Consider the following 18,341-nt stretch of genomic DNA (forward strand, 5'->3'; position numbering starts at 1 on the left):
GGACTTCCGGGGGAGAGGTCACACAACTATACACACACACACACAGAACTCACAACCACACACACACACACACACACACACACACACACACACACACACACACACACACACACACACACACACACACACACACACACACACACACACACACACACACACACACACACACACACACACCTCCTCCTCCTGCTGCAGTTTATAACAAGGAGAGCGGGAAGAACGGGAAACACACACTCTCTCTCACACATCTACATACACACACACACAACTACACAACCTCACACTCAGACTAGAGGCAGTGAGACACGTGGACATGTTATTGTCACTGCTCCTTTTCTTTCATACTGACTAATAAATCAGATCAAAGATTTAAAGCCCCGCCCCCCTCCTGCTCCCTGATTGGCTCCTCCACACCTCAGCTACCTGAGTCCAGAGGACAGGTGTGTGTGTGTGTGTGTCCCTCTAGACTCTAGAGGGACACACACACACACACACCTGTCCTCTGGAGGGACACACACACCTGTCCTCTAGAGGACAGGTGTGTGTGTTCTTCTAGAGGACAGGTGTGTGTGTTCTTCTAGAGGACAGGTGTGTGTGTCCCTCTAGAGGACAGGTGTGTGTGTCCCTCTAGAGGACAGGTGTGTGTGTCCCTCTCAGGCTCCCGTAGTTTCCTCACATCTTCATTCTCCTCAATGACATTTACATTTTAAACTGTATCTGTCATGTGTCTCGTGTGTCAGTGTGAAGCTCTTTGGCCCCTGTGGTGTTGTAAATGTGCTGCTGTATAAATAAAGTTGATTGATTGATTGATGTTGTAATCAGTCTGATTAAACGTTTTTTTTTGGTTTGTTTTTTAACAACTTTAAGTGTATACAACATGAATACACAACCAAACCATCATAAATACACCAGGGGATGACAGTCACAGCAAGACAGAAAAAACAAAGTTAAATCAATATGTAGTAAAGCTGACAGAGATCATAGCTACGTTTTAACAGCTTTTTTATTCTCACAATCACAGAGGGAGGAGATATATTATATTGACCAACATATGCAGACAGTTCACAGAAGTTTGGCTTCTTACCAGAACATTTAGACTCATGTGTATATAATATTTGGATAAAATAATTAACAAGTTAATCATATAAAACTGAGAATTTAGTTTTTTATCATATTCAGTGAAGCCAAACAAAACATTTTTCCAGCATAAATGAAACTGGGGATAAATATGATCAGTGATGAAGCTGCAGAGTGTCTGGTGTGTGGGCCAGACCATAATAAACAGAGACACAGTGGGTACAGCTCACATCAATGTCCTTCTGAAGCCTTTAACAGTATATAATAATTAGTCGTCTGATTAAACGTCATGTGACTTCAGGTCAGTTTGTCTCCTCGGCTGCAACAGCTTCTCATTCAGACTGAGGACAGACACAGTGATTGAACATGAACCTTTATTAGTCACATGACCGTTGACATGGATGGACACACCTGTGGCACCAGTGACAGCATCATAAAGGGCAGTTCCAGCTAAATCCAACCTGGGCTCTAGTTTCTAACTAGAAATTTTCCTCTGGGAAATGTTGATAGGACCACGGGGGGGGGGGGGGGGGGGGGGGGGGGGCTACTGCCGGGCATACCATCTGTCAACATGGGAATCAAACCCACGATCTTCAGGTCAAGACAGAGCTGATCAGACAGACACATGATCATCTTTCACTGAGCTCTGACATGAAGCTGTAACCACATTAGGTTACCTGTGTGTGTGTGTGTGTGTGTGTGTGTGTGTGTGTGTGTAGCCACATGAAGCTAGCTGTGTGCTTCGCTTCACAGACGTCAGACGTCTTCAGACAGACACGAGGGGTTTGTCAGTCTGTCCCTCAGGTGTCTACAGGTGAAGCTCAGGGACAGAAACATCAGTTCATTCTGTAAACACTAGAAACTAGAGCCCAGGTGGATTTACCTGCAACTGTCCTTTAACACCCCCCTCAACCCCCCCAATAACACATCTGGAAACATCTGGAATACGTTTGTTACGCCCCGGTCTAGGGGAACAGGGGCACAACATAAATGATACAGAGAACGACGTTTCTCCATCAGAAAAGCTGAAATGTATTGTCCACAGCTTTAACTGAACAGAGAGTATTGTACAACAGGGTGGACAGAAAACACAAGACAGAGAAAATGTCTTCTCAACCAGACCAACTTGCCCTGGGAGGAAAAAGGAAATAACAGATAAAATGTCACATAAAACTGTGTGAGATCTTTGTCCTCCAGCCTCGGTCCTGGTGGTCTTGCTGGTCCTGGTGGTCCTGGTGGTCCCAGACAGACCAGTTCAGGGGACGGGGACGTCCTCCAGCGTCTCACCTGAGGACAGAACAGGTGAGTTCAGGGTCAACGACATGAAACTGAATCAGACTAAACATCACCAACACTCTGAACCTGAGCTGGACTGGTTCTACTGGTCTCTACTGGTCCCTACTGGTCCCCATTGGTCTCTTACTGGTCCCTACTGGTCCCCACTGCTCTCTACTGGTCTCTACTGGTCCCTACTGGTCTCTACTGGTCCCCACTGGTCCCCTACTGGTCCCCACTGCTCTCTACTGGTCCCCACTGGTCTCTACTGGTCCCCTACTGGTCTCTACTGGTCTCTACTGGTCCCTACTGGTCCCAACTGGTCTCTACTGGTCTCTACTGGTCCCTTACTGGTCCCCACTGGTCTCTACTGGTCCCTACTGGTCCCTACTGGTCCCTACTGGTCCCCACTGGTCTCTACTGGTCTCTACTGGTCCCTACTGGTCCCCATTGGTCTCTTACTGGTCCCTACTGGTCCCCACTGCTCTCTACTGGTCCCTACTGGTCCCAACTGGTCTCTACTGGTCTCTACTGGTCCCCATTGGTCTCTACTGGTCCCTTACTGGTCCCAACTGGTCTCTACTGGTCCCTACTGGTCCCTACTGGTCTCTACTGGTCTCTAACTGGTCCCTACTGGTCTCTACTGGTCCCTACTGGTCTCTACTGGTCCCCATTGGTCTCTACTGGTCCCTTACTGGTCCCTACTGGTCCCTATCGGTCCCTACTGGTCCCTATCGGTCTCTATTGGTGCCTACTGGTCCCTACTGGTCTCTACTGGTCCCTACTGGTCTCTAACTGGTCTCTACTGGTCTCTACTGGTCTCTACTGGTCTCTTACTGGTCTCTACTGGTCTCTAACTGGTCTCTAACTGGTCTCTTACTGGTCTCTACTGGTCTCTAACTGGTCTCTACTGGTCCCTACTGGTCCCTACTGGTCCCTACTGGTCCCTACTGGTCTCTACTGGTCCCTACTGGTCCCTACTGGTCTCTACTGGTCCCTACTGGTCTCTACTGGTCCCTTACTGGTCTCTACTGGTCTCTACTGGTCCCTACTGGTCTCTACTGGTCCCTCCTGGTCTCTACTGGTCCCTTACTGGTCTCTACTGGTCTCTACTGGTCTCTAACTGGTCCCTACTGGTCTCTACTGGTCCAGTCAGGTGAGCTGGGCTGCTGTGGGATCAGATCAACGCTTCGGTCGGTCTTTGTCACGGCGCCCCCGCTCTGAGAACTCACTGCCTGAGGGGGGCGCTACAATTCGGCCTTTTGTTTACATCATGTCCCAGCAGACACTAGCCCCGCCCACTCTGTGACATCACCTAGCAGACACTAGCCCCGCCCACTCTGTGACATCATCACCCAGCAGACACTAGCCCCGCCCACTCTGTGACATCATCACCCAGCAGACACTAGCCCCGCCCACTCTGTGACATCATCATATAACTGGTCACTCACCGTCACCGTGACGCTCCCTCTGGTCTGGTCTCCTGTAGGTCACCGGGGGGGGGGGGGGGAGGGGTCGTTCTGTAGGAGCCAATCAGAGAGCAGCGTTAGTTAGTGAGGAGCAGGTGCAGCCTCACCTGGCGACAGGTGGACCGGTCCTGACTCAGAATACGCTTCGGTCCAGTTACGTCACGGCCCCGCCCCTCTGTGAACAGACTGCTGGGGGCGGGGCTTCAGTCGGCCTTTCATGTCATCACCTTCAGGCAGAAACAGCAGGGGAACGCAGCTACAGCAACAAGCCATTTAACATTTAAAAGCTAAGTTTGACTCTCCAGAATTAACATTGTAGATATCAACAACGTCTTTCTGACTGGTCCTAACTACATTTTGAATAGTTGGAGTTTTTATTCCAGATATCTGTAATTCAGTTTTGCCTCTTGTCAAAAAGAACATTTCAGATCCACAACTACGTTCTTCCTTCACTGTAACCATTCATGTGTATGGGGTTTGTCATTACAGATATCTACAGTTCAGTTGCAGATATCCACTATGTGAATTACAGATATCTGTAACTGAATTACCACTAGTACTAATTCCAGTTTGAGATATCTACAACGTCATTTTGACTAGTCAAAACTTAATTTCAGATATCTGAACAGGGACATGTAGATATCTGTAATTGAGGTGAATTAAAGATATCTAGAACTGGAATTATGACTAGTCAGAATGAAGTTGTAGATATCTCAAACTGGAATTAGTACTAGTGGTAATTCAGTTCCAGATATCTGTAATTCACATAGTGGATATCTGCAACTGAACTGTAGATATCTGTAATGACAAACCCCATACACATGAATGGTTACAGTGAAGGAAGAACGTAGTTGTGGATCTGAAATGTTCTTTTTGACAAGAGGTAAAACTGAATTACAGAGATCTACAACACACATCCAGTCTGGCTGTTAAATGTTAAAATGGCTTGTTGCCATACACAGCTGGAGGCGTTCAGCGGCTCTCACCTGTCGGTCCGGGGTCTGGGGGCGGGGCCACAGGTAGACCAGGTCCTGGGGGCGGGGCCACAGGTAGACCAGGTCCTGGTTTGGTCACATGACAGGAAGTTCAACTCTCCCTCCATCCCTCCAACCTGTTGGTCACAAACATCAACTGATCAATCCTTCAGCGGCTCTTTGGGCTGAAACTTCACAAGTTTATCACTCACATTAAGACAAATATTTTTTGTATTACAGGTTTTGTCAAATTTTATGTTTAAATATGTAAATGAGGCTGTCTAATTAAATATGCACTAATTTGCATATATTTCCAGAACAGAAATCTGAACAATGGATAAAGCTATTGGTCTCTACTGGTCTCTACTGGTCTCTACTGGTCCCTACTGGTCCCTACTGGTCCCTACTGGTCTCTATTGGTCTCTACTGGTCCCCACTGATCTCTACTGGTCCCCATTGGTCTCTACTGGTCTCTACTGGTCTCCACTGGTCCCCATTGGTCCCTACTGGTCCCTATCTGGTCCCTAACTGGTCCCTACTGGTCCCTAACTGGTCCCTATTGGTCTCTACTGGTCCCCATTGGTCTCTACTGGTCCCCACTGATCTCTATTGGTCCCTACTGGTCCCTACTGGTCTCTACTGGTCTCTACTGGTCCCTATTGGTCTCTACTGGTCTCTATTGGTCTCTACTGGTCCCCACTGATCTCTACTGGTCCCTACTGGTCCCTACTGGTCCCTACTGGTCCCCATTGGTCTCTACTGGTCCCCATTGGTCTCTACTGGTCCCCACTGATCTCTATTGGTCCCTAACTGGTCTCTACTGGTCCCTCCTGGTCTCTACTGGTCCCTTACTGGTCTCTATTGGTCCCTCCTGGTCTCTACTGGTCCCTACTGGTCCCTAACTGGTCCCTACTGGTCTCTACTGGTCCCTCCTGGTCTCTACTGGTCCCTTACTGGTCTCTATTGGTCCCTACTGGTCCCTACTGGTCTCTACTGGTCCCTCCTGGTCTCTTACTGGTCTCTACTGGTCTCTACTGGTCCCTACTGGTCCAGTCAGGTGAGCTGGGCTGCTGTGGGATCAGATCAACGCTTCGGTCGGTCTTTGTCACGGCGCCCCCGCTCTGAGAACTCACTGCCTGAGGGGGGCGCTACAATTCGGCCTTTTGTTTACATCATGTCCCAGCAGACACTAGCCCCGCCCACTCTGTGACATCATCACCCAGCAGACACTAGCCCCGCCCACTCTGTGACATCACCACCCAGCAGACACTAGCCCCGCCCACTCTGTGACATCATATAACTGGTCACTCACCGTCACCGTGACGCTCCCTCTGGTCTGGTCTCCTGCAGGTCACCGGGGGGGGGGGTCGTTCTGTAGGAGCCAATCAGAGAGCAGCGTTAGTTAGTGAGGAGCAGGTGCAGCCTCACCTGGCGACAGGTGGACCGGTCCTGACTCAGAATACGCTTCGGTCCAGTTACGTCACGGCCCCGCCCCTCTGTGAACAGACTGCTGGGGGCGGGGCTTCAGTCGGCCTTTCATGTCATCACCTTCAGGCAGAAACCATAGATATACACTGGCTAGATGCTGGTTCCCATGCAGCTCTATTGAGTGGAATGCGTCAACGCGGCGGCCATCTTGGTCAGGGGGAAGCCGTGTCTACTTCCTGCGTTAGACGTCTATCAACCATTAAAATCGCCATAACTCACCGAATATTCAACCGATTTTCAAGCAAAAAATAATTTCTAAATGTTTTTATAATTTTTGTTTTTATGTATTAAACATACACTTAGATACTCAGACACCCACCCACATGCATAAATACAGTGAAATGTGTTCTACAGGGTCTGACTGGTCTGACTGCTGGTCAGACTATATTATGTCTATGGTCAGAACCCCGGACCAAGATGGCGGCGCTATTGACGTACGCTGAGAAGCAGAACGCGGCATCTAGTCAGTATATACAGTATATCTATGGGCAGAAACAGCAGGGGAACACAGCTGGAGGCGTCAGCGGCTCTCACCTGTCGGTCCGGGGTCTGGGGGCGGGGCCACAGGTAGACCAGGTCCTGGTTTGGTCACATGACAGGAAGTTCAACTCGTCTTCCTCCGACCTGTGTGTCACAAACATCAACTGATCAATCCTTCCTCTTTGGGCTGAAACTTCACAAGTTTATCACTCACATTAAGACAAATAATTTTTGTATTACAGGTTTTGTCAAATTTTATGTTTAAATATGTAAATGAGGCTATAGCCTATCTAATTAAATATGCACTAATTTGCATATATTTCCAGAACAGAAATCTGAACAATGGATAAAGCTACTGGTCCCTACTGGTCCCCACTGGTCTCTACTGGTCTCTACTGGTCTCTACTGGTCTCTACTGGTCTCTAACTGGTCTCTACTGGTCTCTAACTGGTCCCTACTGGTCTCTACTGGTCCAGTCAGGTGAGCTGGGCTGCTGTGGGATCAGATCAACGCTTCGGTCGGTCTTTGTCACGGCGCCCCGCTCTGAGAACTCACTGCCTGAGGGGGGCGCTACAATTCGGCCTTTTGTTTACATCATGTCCCAGCAGACACTAGCCCCGCCCACTCTGTGACATCACCTAGCAGACACTAGCCCCGCCCACTCGGTGACATCATGTTTAAATATGTAAATGAAGCATTGTCTAATTAAATATGCACTAATAAGCATATATTTCCAGAACAGAAATCTGAACAATGGATAATTTGTTTTAAGTTACTTAGTTTATAGATTCAGATTCAGCTTTATTTGTCCTTTACAAGGAAACTTGTTTTCACCCCCGTACGCAACACACAACCTCAAGATACATGAATACACACATTACATCACCCACCCACCCACCCACATTAAACAGGAACACACATTAACGACCCAATCTATTTAGATTAGAGAGGAGGATGTCTTTTTTATCACTCTGTAAATGAGAAAATACTGCCCTAAAAAAGTCTGAACGTCTAATGTCTCATGTTTTTAGTAATAAAATGTTGTATAAATGAGGCTGTGAATGATATATCAACAATCCCCTCTGTAAAAACCTTCAGAATGTAGAAAGGGAACAAACTGGAAGGTTTGGTGTCTGGAAGTGCTGCTGAAGTGGAATAAAAACCTTAAAAAGTGGGACTCACCTGAGGCTGCAGCGCGGGAAACAGGAGCTCCCACTGTTAGCCTGTTAGCCTGTTAGCTCGGTGCTAACGCTCCGGAGGAGGAGAGACCCAGCGGCTCCGGCCTGGACTCACAGCCCGTCGGCCTGCAGCCACAGCCCGGCCGAGTCCGACACCTCTCCCCGGTACCGGTCCCGGTCCTTCTCCTCCTCTGAGCTGCAGCTGCTCCATGCTCGGGCTCCATCGTCAAACAGGACCGACTGGCCGCCGCCATGATGGCTACATACAGGACTGCTGGCCAATCACAGCGCGTCTTTACACAGTCTGCTGACCAATCACAGCGTGTCATCCTCTTCACAGCCCCTGGACCAATCACCGAGCGTCTTCTTTTTCTTTGTTGGTGTGGTTTAGAAAAGGCCGAAAAGGCCCTTGATGCTCTTGATTCAAACTGTCGAGACCATTGGTCGAGACTCCACCGAGTTTTGCGAAACATCGATAAATAAAACAAAATAAAATAAATGAACTGTGTGACTCGTTTCTAAGACTGTGCCCATGAAACATCGTAGGACTGATTTTATATCTGAATGACGAAGATGAAGTGTGAGACACTGGGAAAATGGAGACACACACAGGAAAAAACAACTCATTGTAACTCATATTGAGTTAAAACAAAATCTATACAACAAACTAATATTCTTGTTTTGTTTTGTTTGTATTAAATGATGGATATAAACACAAAAGAGGGAAAATATGTTTTACTAAACGTTAGACTGAAATTCAACACCTTAATTTATAAGTTTATTCAATCTAATTTATTTAAGTGAATACTAGACCAGTATCTGTAAACTGCACATTGTTCATGTATGAGTCTACACAATGAAACAGTATGAAACAAGAGAGACTTTCCACGTCACTACTAAACAAACAGGGGCCGTTAAAAACTCAAACTGAACAGTTAAAATTCAAACCCCCCCCCCCCCCCCCCCCCCCCCCCCCCCCCCCCCCCCCCCCCCCCCCCCTTAAATTAAATTAAATCAAATTAAATTTTTGGTATTTATTTATTTTTCACATTTATTTGTACTTTTTTATAATTATTTGTATTTCACCCTTTATTTGTTTTCTCATTTATTTATTCTATTTCTTTCTAAGCATGGTCGTTAGTCTTTTTATTTCTATTAGGCTACATCTATTTTCAAGTTTACTGTATGTCAGTGGCTGTATACCATAGTGTGTCCATGTTCGGATGTTTGGACAGGGGGTTGTGTTGTGTCATGGGTGGATGTTGTACAAACATTTTAAATGTTTTTTACCTGTACAATGATTGTCTTATACATACTCTGTCATCAATAAAAAGACCATTGAAAGAAAAATTCAAACTGAACCATTAAAAACTCAAACTGAACCGTTAAAAATTCAAACTGAACTGTTAAAAATTTAAACTGAACCTTTAAAAACTCAAACTGAACCGTTAAAATTCAAACTGGGCCGTTAGCAGAGCCGAGCCGTTGGATGTTTCGAGTGTAAACCGTTTTTATTGCGACAGTTTGTGGTCGTTATTATCGCTGAGGTTGTTGTTTATTCATTTATTTATTACAGAGGTAACATTAACTTTTAAAGATGGAGGCTAGAGACGAGCGGCTCGATCCTGTCGGCAGATTCACGACCCAAAGCCTGAGACTGAACCAGGACCAGGACCAGGAGGACCAGGGCCGGTGGCGGGAGTTCGCGGCGCAGGAAGACAACATGGCGGTGTTCAGCCGGTTCTTCTCCGGCCTGGAGGACAGCCAGCTGTTCCTGAGCCGGGACCGGGACGCGGAGCTCGGGCTGTCCGTCAGCCTGGACTTCCCCCACGGCTGCAGACACAAGGTGGTCTGCGTGTCCAAGGCCGGCGGCAGCAGAGAGGCCGTGACCAAGGAGAACTGCAGGGACTCGCTGGTGCTGCAGGAGGTCCGGGGACTGGACGTCCTGGACTCGGTGGTGCACGTCACCGAGCAGGTGAGCAGATACCTGTTACCTGTCCGCCCAGCATGACGTAGAAGAGGAGATGACGTTACTGTAATGTAACTTTTAATCACCAGTGTTGGGCACGTTACTTTTAAGAAGTGAGTAGTTATAGTTACTTCCCCCAAAAGTAACTGAGCTAGTAACTGATTTACTGCATTATAAAAGTAACAAATCACAAGGAAAAGTAATGGTGCGTTCCAGGCAGGCTTTTTAACCCGTAAGTCACGACTTCAAGTCACCAGTTACGAGTTTGTAGCGTTCCAGGCAAGTTACGAGTTACTAACTGGGAACTGGGAGTAGATCGATCTAGTACGAGTTCACAGGTGGGAAGTTACGAGTTTGACTGTACGTTCTAACGGGTAACCATAGGAACAGGTCGGAAAAATACGAGTTACGGGTTGCCTGGAACGCACCATAACTTTTGCGTTACTTAAAAAAAAAAAAAAAGTTCAAATATGTCCAATTATACTTGGACCCCACCCCCAACCTCCCATTTATCATGAACTAACCAACTCACTCTTGCTCCTTGTGCACATTAGGCTCTATGGAGACCAACCACAGCAGTTTATTTTATTTTATTTATTCATTTGATTAGGACATAATTGCATATTAAAGGTTGAATATGTAGAATATTTATTAAAAGCTATATTTTTTCAAAAATAATACATCCATGGGGCCTTTAGAGGGGTACAGAATGAAAGTATTGCTTTTCCATAAAAACATTTTTTTTAGTCTGAATTATTATTTTTAATTTTTTTGACGGGCTCGACAATGACTTTCTCTCAACGTTCTGTTTACATTCGTACCTGCCTGTAGCCGACACGTGGCTCAGTTCTCCGCTGTTTTCCTGCCTCCTCCCGGTCATGTTTTCAACCAAGCCTTTTTAATAATCAATCGGTGGATCAATGGATTATCATATACTTGTTAGGATGGGTGTATTTGTGTAGTCTTCTCTGTCATAAACACGTTTATCGTCGCGGACTTTCGGTGCCACGGAGCTCCGTTTTTTTTTTTTTTTCCAACTTGAGGAGAGCAGTGACAGCGGAGGCTCTGAGGCTCTGAGCAGCAGCGGTGTGGAAGCAGAGAGCCTCCACTGTCCCTGTAACAAGCTACAAGTCATTTATTATGCTGTTAATGACGGTAAAAATGAAACATAAGGTAAATATCCATTAGTTCTCCTCCTCTGCTGTCCTCTGATCAGAGCGGAGTCCCTAGCAACGGCCCGTTTTACCTAGCAACGGTCTGGCAATCGACTGCTGGAATTCTTTTTCTGTTGTTGTTCTTGTATTTCTACATAGTCAACCTTTAATCAACATGTCAGCCAGAGCATCAATGTAAATATGCTTTACAAACAATTGACCAGTATACAAATAGATAAAACACAGTTTTACACAAAAAATAGGTCCCAATTCACATTAAAGCAGAAGTAAGTGATATATTTGTGTTAAAGGACAATTCCAGGCGAATTCAACTCGGGGCTGTATTTTCATATCATTTTAGGTCTAAAAGAAGGAATCTGAAGATTTTCAGTTTAATCGCTCCTGTTTTGCGGTAGTTGCGTCTGTCCCCGCGTCGTCACGGCAGCAATTAATGGGAGCAGATGTAAGTTCTGCTGTTTAGGCTGTTTCCAGCCCTCAAAGCCGCAATTTTTTTCCACAGACAGCATCAGATGGAGACTCAAACATGCACCGAGAAGTTTATTTACTTCAAGCAAGCCGACATGTTTGTAAAACTAGATCTAATTCAAAGTCTCCCGGAGTCTCGCGCGAGACCCAGTTGCCGTGCTCGGTGTGTTCAGGTGCAGTGGGAAAAGCTACCGTTTGTGTCATAAACACAGGAATATCAACTCTTTACTTGCTTCAAGGAAAAAAAACTTCTCGGCGCATCTTTGAGTAGCCACCTGACGCTGTCTGTGGAAAAAAATGTACACTTGAAGCAAGTAAAGAGTTGATATAAGCAAGTAAAGAGTTGTGTTTATGACACAAGCGGTAGCTCCGACTGCGCCTGAACACACCAGCACTGCAACTTCGGGCTCGCGCGAGACTCTGGGAGACTTTGAATTAGATCTAGTTTTACAAACATGTCTGCTTGCTTGAAGTAAATAAACTTCTCGGTGCATGTTTGAGTGGCCATCTGATGCTGTCTGTGGAAAAAAATTGCGGCTTTGAGGGCTGTAAACAGCCTAAACAGCGGAACTTACATCCACTCCCATTCATTGCTGCCGTAGCGATGCGGGGACAGACGCAGCTACCGCAAAACAGGAGCGATTAAACTGAAAATCTTCAGATTCCTTCTTTTAGACCTAAAATGATATGAAAATACAGCCCTGAGTTGAATTCGCCTGGAGTGTTTGGACCGAAACACGGGTCTGTCAGTCCCTCTGCTCTGCTCTGAGCCGAGGAGAAAACATTTATCGTATCCTACAGTTTTTATCCAATGAGGAGAGAGAACGGCATGCAGGGCTGTGTGTGCAGACAAGGAACGCCGTGAATGTGGCGACGTAGGGACGAGGACTGTTATGGTGCGTTCAAGGAAACTCGTAACTGGTGTTTTTCCGACCTGTGAAGTGGTACCAGTTCGATCTGGTACGAGTTCACCGGTCAGAAGTTACGAGTGGCCGTTATAGTGACTTTCACAGGTAAAACAGGTCGGAGAAACACGAGTGGGTTGTCTGAAACGCTACAAAGTCGTAAGTTGTGACTTGAAGCTGTAATTTACGATTTCAAAAGCCTGCCTGGAACGCAGCATTAGCCAAAACCACCGGATCGCTTACTTCTGCTTTAATTCACATTAAGAGTCCATATAGAAAAATAGACAGAGAAAAAGTTACGTATGAGAGCAGGTCTGCCTTGAAGTTCTCTGGTTTAGAGCACGTAGCAGGTCCCATAAGGGGAGGAGACAGGTTCTTACACAGAGAGTCATCCTGAAAGCTACATAACACCCAGGCTTAAATGGTGAACTTGATTTCTCCCCTTTTCCTTGACCTACCTGTGATCCAGTTCCCTTGGCCCATATGTGTCTCCCTTCAGCTCTTGAATGTGTAGGGGAGGAAATATCTATCTAGAGACATTATAACAATATCTCTCCAAGACGTATCTTGTCTCTCGGACCGGTGTTGAGATGAGGTTTTCAAAATAAAGTAAAGTAAATATTAATTTAATCTGACTTAATCTGACATTTAAAAATAACTTTACTCTTAAATGTTGGTGGGAATTAAAAGTTAATCAATCATTTAAAATGTAAAATGTAAACCTCCTGCGTACTTAATCAAACGAACACGCAAGTTCAAGGACTGGAACTCTTCACCTTTAAGAATTAAATTCTATTGTTAAGAAATCTGGAATCAGACTTAGTTCAGGGATGGTATAGATTATTAAAACCACTCAGTGACCTTCTTAACATGGAAGAGTAGCCCTGACACCTGGGTTGAGATATTCAGAGGTCATAATGTATAACTCAGTGGTTAAAGGACATGATACTCAATCTTTTCTATTCAACTCAGAGGTTAAGGGTATGAATGTTACCAAATTAAACTTACCATATAGGCTAACCAAAGACCAAAATATCCAAATATCCAACATTCCAGTTTATTGTGATGCACAAAGTGAACAAACTATTATAGCCAATAGTACCAATACTCTGGTAAGCAGATCAACTCAAAGTGAGGTTCATGCTCTTTCCTTTAAGTATCCAACCAGAACAGAGACACTTCTAATTCACATATCAATGTCCCTGTCTGGGACCTTTTCACCATCAGGGGGTCTTTTCACATGACAATGAGCCATCTAGACCTTTTCACGTGTCGCCCTGAGGCCATCAGACCTACTACATTTCAGTCAGGTAGACAGAAGGTGTTACACTTTAGTCCCCTAATGGTGAGGTTCATTCATTGATTCATTTACAGATAATCAAAAGGCAGAATATACATAGAGTGGAGACATTCAGTCTGGGGAAAACCTCCTATTGTTTCAGAAATACAGGCTTTTTATCATTCTTCAACTCTGAGTGCCTCAGTTCCTGCAGCAAACAACTGAGTGACTCGGTTAGTTCCAGATAAACGGCCTTTCAGGGCTCTGCAACATTTTAAAGGCCAAGGACCCAAATCATGGCCTCCTACTGTATTGATAAAACTGTGTATTATATTAAACTGGGCCTAGTACCGTGTAAACAGGGTTTGAAATTAACTTTTTTGACCTACTAGCCAAGTGGCTAGTAGGTCAAAAAAGTTACTCGCCAGACAGATTTTTTACTAGCCAAAACCAACAAGTTGCTTCACTATTGTATTTCGATGTCAAGTTATATAGCAGTCATAGTTGTACCATATAACAGTCATCCTGTTCTTCTCAATCAATTGTGCTCTGTAGACGATGACCTTTCAACTTTTCTGGAATAACAGTAGTTTGTGTGGCGGCCTGCCACAGGCTCTCACAGAAGAAAAAAAAAAAAAATATATATATATATCTACAGTAGATATATATATATATATATATTTTTTTTTTTTTTGATGACTTTCTTTAATGGAAGCAATTTCACAGGTACAACGTGACAGAGACTTCCATTCTTTCCCCAGTTTTTTATCCCTCCCACAATCCCACCCCACTCAAAGAAGAACAGTATAATAATAATTTTTAAACAGCGCTTCACCAACTCTCATCTCTGCCAGTCAGTCCACCTGCCGTCTCTCTCACGCGCACGCACACACACACACACAGACACACGGGCGCGCGCACGCACATACACACACAGACACGGGGGCATGGACAGTTGGCACTTTGCCGCTCGTAAATGCGCTATATCGCGCTGATTGTACAGTGTTCAAATACCACCCCCCACCCCCCCGTCCGTCCGTCGGATAGTCCGACCACCGACTCCGGCGTGCTAACAGCTACCAGCTAACAGCTACCAGCTAACAGCTAACAGCCAACAGCTACCAGCTAACAGCTACCAGCTAACAGCTAACAGCCAACAGCTACCAGCTAACAGCTAACAGCTGTGCTACAGCAGCTGACTGAGCCTTTTGGAGCCGCGGCTCGGCTCACGTTAACCGGGCTCGGTGCGTTCCTCTCGGTCAGCTGTGAAGCAGCGGTCTGATAAGCATGATGTCCGTCACGTGTCCCGTTATGCGCGACTAAGTTGTGACGTTGTCAGGTGACTATAAGCTTATAATACACTGGGGGAAACCCTGGAAACAGATTGGGAGTCTCTTTTTTTCCAGCTCGCCAAGTGGCGAGACAGTTAAAAATCTGTCTCGCCACAGAGAAATCTGGGTCGCAAATGGCGAGTGGCGACCGCTAATTTCAAGCCCTGCATGTAAACATACCCTGAATTCAATACTAAGCTATTCAGACAATACACATGTTTTTATTTTAAAGGTACAGTGCGTAGGGCGGCCATGACACTGTCAGGTATAAACATACCTTGTTACCCCAACAACCAACAGATTCAACGTGACGTTTTTATTTTGAGCATAAATGAAAAGATCATCCAGCTGACTTCTCACCTGTAAAGGTGTGTCCTGTCTCCTCAGGTGACCTGCCCGTTGCTTAGCAACCTGGACAGCAGCAGCCAGTGGGTGGCCGGCGTGGCGGACAAAGCTCTGAGGGCCATGGAGCAGCAGAGGAACGAGGTGCTGGTGATGAAGGCTCAGATCGAAGGCCACACCTTCCTGCCCCAACCGGACCAGGCCGACGAAGGGTAAGGGATGAAGGCTGGGGAAGGCTGGGGAAGGCTGGTTCAACAGGTGAAGGCTGGTCCAACAGGTGAAGGCTGGTGAAGGCTGGTTCAACTGGTGAAGGCTGGTGAAGGCTGGTCCAACAGGTGAAGGCTGGTGAAGGCTGGTTCAACTGGTGAAGGCTGGTGAAGGCTGGTCCAACAGGTGAAGGCTGGTGAAGGCTGGTTCAACTGGTGAAGGCTGGTCCAACAGGTGAAGGCTGGTCACAGGTGAAGGCTGGTGAAGGCTGGTCACAGCCAGATGAAGGCTGGTCACAGGTGAAGGCTGGTGAAGGCTGGTCACAGCCAGGTGAACAGGTGACTGTGATTGGCTGACAGCAGGTGAACAGGTGACTGTGATTGGCTGACAGCAGGTAAACAGGTGAACAGGTGAAGACAGCTCCTCTCCTCCTCCAGGTCACCTGAGCCGGACCTGAAGCTGCTCCACGCCTGTGATTGGATGATCATCGAGTGGGCGGAGCTGGTGTCAGAGTTCCTGCAGCAGGACTCGTCTCAGGCGCTGGTGGACGGACTGAAGCCGCTTCCCGCCGAGGAGTTCCACTTCTGGAGGAACCGGCTGAAGAACCTGCTCTTCATCCAGAACCAGGTGGGTCGGCAGAACCAGGCACAACCAGACACCTGCACCATACGTGTTGCTATGGAGACACCAATGACAACATCAATGAGCTGATGAAACCTGTGTGTTGTTGTTGTGTCAGCTGATGAGCAGCAGGGGGCAGCAGGTGGCGTCCATCGTCCAGACGACGGAGAGCGTCTACTGGTCCACGCTGAGGGACATCTACCGGGACGTCCAGGAAGGTACAGCTCACTCTCACCTCTCACCTGTGAGCTGATTGTTAAAAAAAAAAAAAAAAAACAAGTGAGCGATATGCTTCACCTAACAAAACAAAAACAGAGTGAGTGTTTACATTTCTTAACTGTGCTTCATTCATTCTTCCTTATATTAATTGTTCACATACTAATCCTATTACCCACATTTCTACATATCATATATGTATAGAGAGCCTAAGCGGAAGCAGGAAGTAACGGCACCATGGGAACTCAACCCTGAAAAACTCGCCATTCAAATGAACGGGACTGAAAATTTTATTTCGTGATCCGATTGAATTGCGCCATGAGAAAAAACTCAGTCCTCTACCTGTTTAAAACATCACGTTTCATGAAGAGAAATCAGCCGTTTATCATAAAACGGCAACAGAAGAATGTATTTAGTGTAAAGACCGCTCTACGGATACAGATCTGTGTCCCACAAGAAATACGTCACCAACTGACACGGGAAAGGGCGGCATCTGGTCGCCATGGTGACGTCACCTACGTGACTTGTAGTCTTTCTGCTTACAGATTCTTCTGAATTTTATTCTACAATAGTTTTACAACAAACAGCTGATTTCTCTTCATGAAACGTGATGTTTTAAACAGGTAGAGGACAGAGTTTTTTCTCATGGCACAATTCAAACGGATCACGAAATAAAATTTTCCGTCCCGTTCATTTGAATGGCGAGTTCTTCAGAGTTGAGGTCCCATGGTGACCGTTACTTCCTGCTTCCGCTTAGGCTCTCTATACTGTACATCATTACACATCACACATCATACTTGTATATACATTCATTCTACAGAATATACATTATAATAACACATATCCTATATCCATCGAAATATACTCCATATATAAATATACCATGTTGTCTTACTTTGATAAATGCTGTTATATTAATATTTTGAATTTCTCTGTGTTCGTGGTGAGATATTTTTCGGCAGTGAATTCCATTCTTTCATACCTCTATACAACACAGTGCGCTTGATGGCGTTAGATCTGGCTTTAGGTGATGTAAAGTTTCCTACAGCTGCATGTCTGCTGATATATTTATGACTCTCTGCACTAAAAGTGAGGTTTTTAAACAAGATAACAGATGCTTTTAGGACAGACATATTTCTAATAACAACAAACACTGATGAGCTGCCGTGTGTGTGTGTGTGTGTGTGTGTGTGTGTGTGTGTGTGTGTGTGTGTGTGTGTGTGTGTGTGTGTGTGTGTGTTGCCAGGCGTGGAGGAGGCACGGGACGTGACTGAGAAGCTGAGCGGTCTGGAGCAGCAGCTGGAGGAGGTGCAGCAGCTGCAGTATGACCAGGTGCAGCTGTTCACTATGGGATGCACCGATAACCGACGCTCGTTAACCCATTATTAACCGTTAACTGATAAGATCAAGACGCTGGCGGCGCATAGAGCAGTGGAGAAGAGAGTAAGGACAGCATCGGTCCAATGTCAGCGCCTCCTGGTGGAGGAATATGGGTTTTACAAAAGAACTGACATCTCTGCATTGTTGGTGATGGTCTTTTTTTTTTCTTCAGCGCCGTTGTTACAGGTGATGCACATGTCTGTCTACACATGTCTGTGTAGCTACATTTATTGTCTGACCTTCCTTCACGGCGGCTGCTGCTCATACTATCAGTCCTCCCGTGTAACTTTCTGCTGTGAAATATGACTGAAGCAGTGTTAATTTCGTTGACGAAGACTATGACGAAATATATTCGTCAACGAACCTTTTTCACGGACGAAAACTAAATAAAAACTAAATAAAAAGTCAGCTGTGATGACGAAGACGATGATGAAATTAATAAACAATTTAGTCAACGAATAAAAACGAGACGAAAATGTTAGGGAGGGACGAATGGAGAAGAGGTCCAAT

The 18,341-nt window shown here is 46.0% G+C and overlaps 1 protein-coding gene across 1 annotated transcript in view; it reads left to right on the plus strand.

Moving 5' to 3' along the window:
* The first annotated feature begins 9,538 nt into the window (after positions 1-9,538).
* Positions 9,539-18,341, plus strand: part of LOC146969696 (dynein axonemal heavy chain 17-like) — a 29,154-nt gene continuing 20,351 nt past the window's right edge. The window contains exons 1-5 of the mRNA XM_085804638.1: positions 9,539-9,916; positions 15,453-15,619; positions 16,052-16,241; positions 16,354-16,453; positions 17,698-17,783. Of these exons, the coding sequence (XP_085660764.1) occupies positions 9,539-9,916; positions 15,453-15,619; positions 16,052-16,241; positions 16,354-16,453; positions 17,698-17,783 (921 nt within the window). The remainder of the gene's footprint in view (positions 9,917-15,452; positions 15,620-16,051; positions 16,242-16,353; positions 16,454-17,697; positions 17,784-18,341) is intronic.

Source organism: Trachurus japonicus, chromosome 17 (genome assembly GCF_045865225.1).
Source record: "Trachurus japonicus isolate A0001 chromosome 17, Traja_1.0".
In the NCBI taxonomy this organism is placed as follows: domain Eukaryota; kingdom Metazoa; phylum Chordata; class Actinopteri; order Carangiformes; family Carangidae; genus Trachurus; species Trachurus japonicus.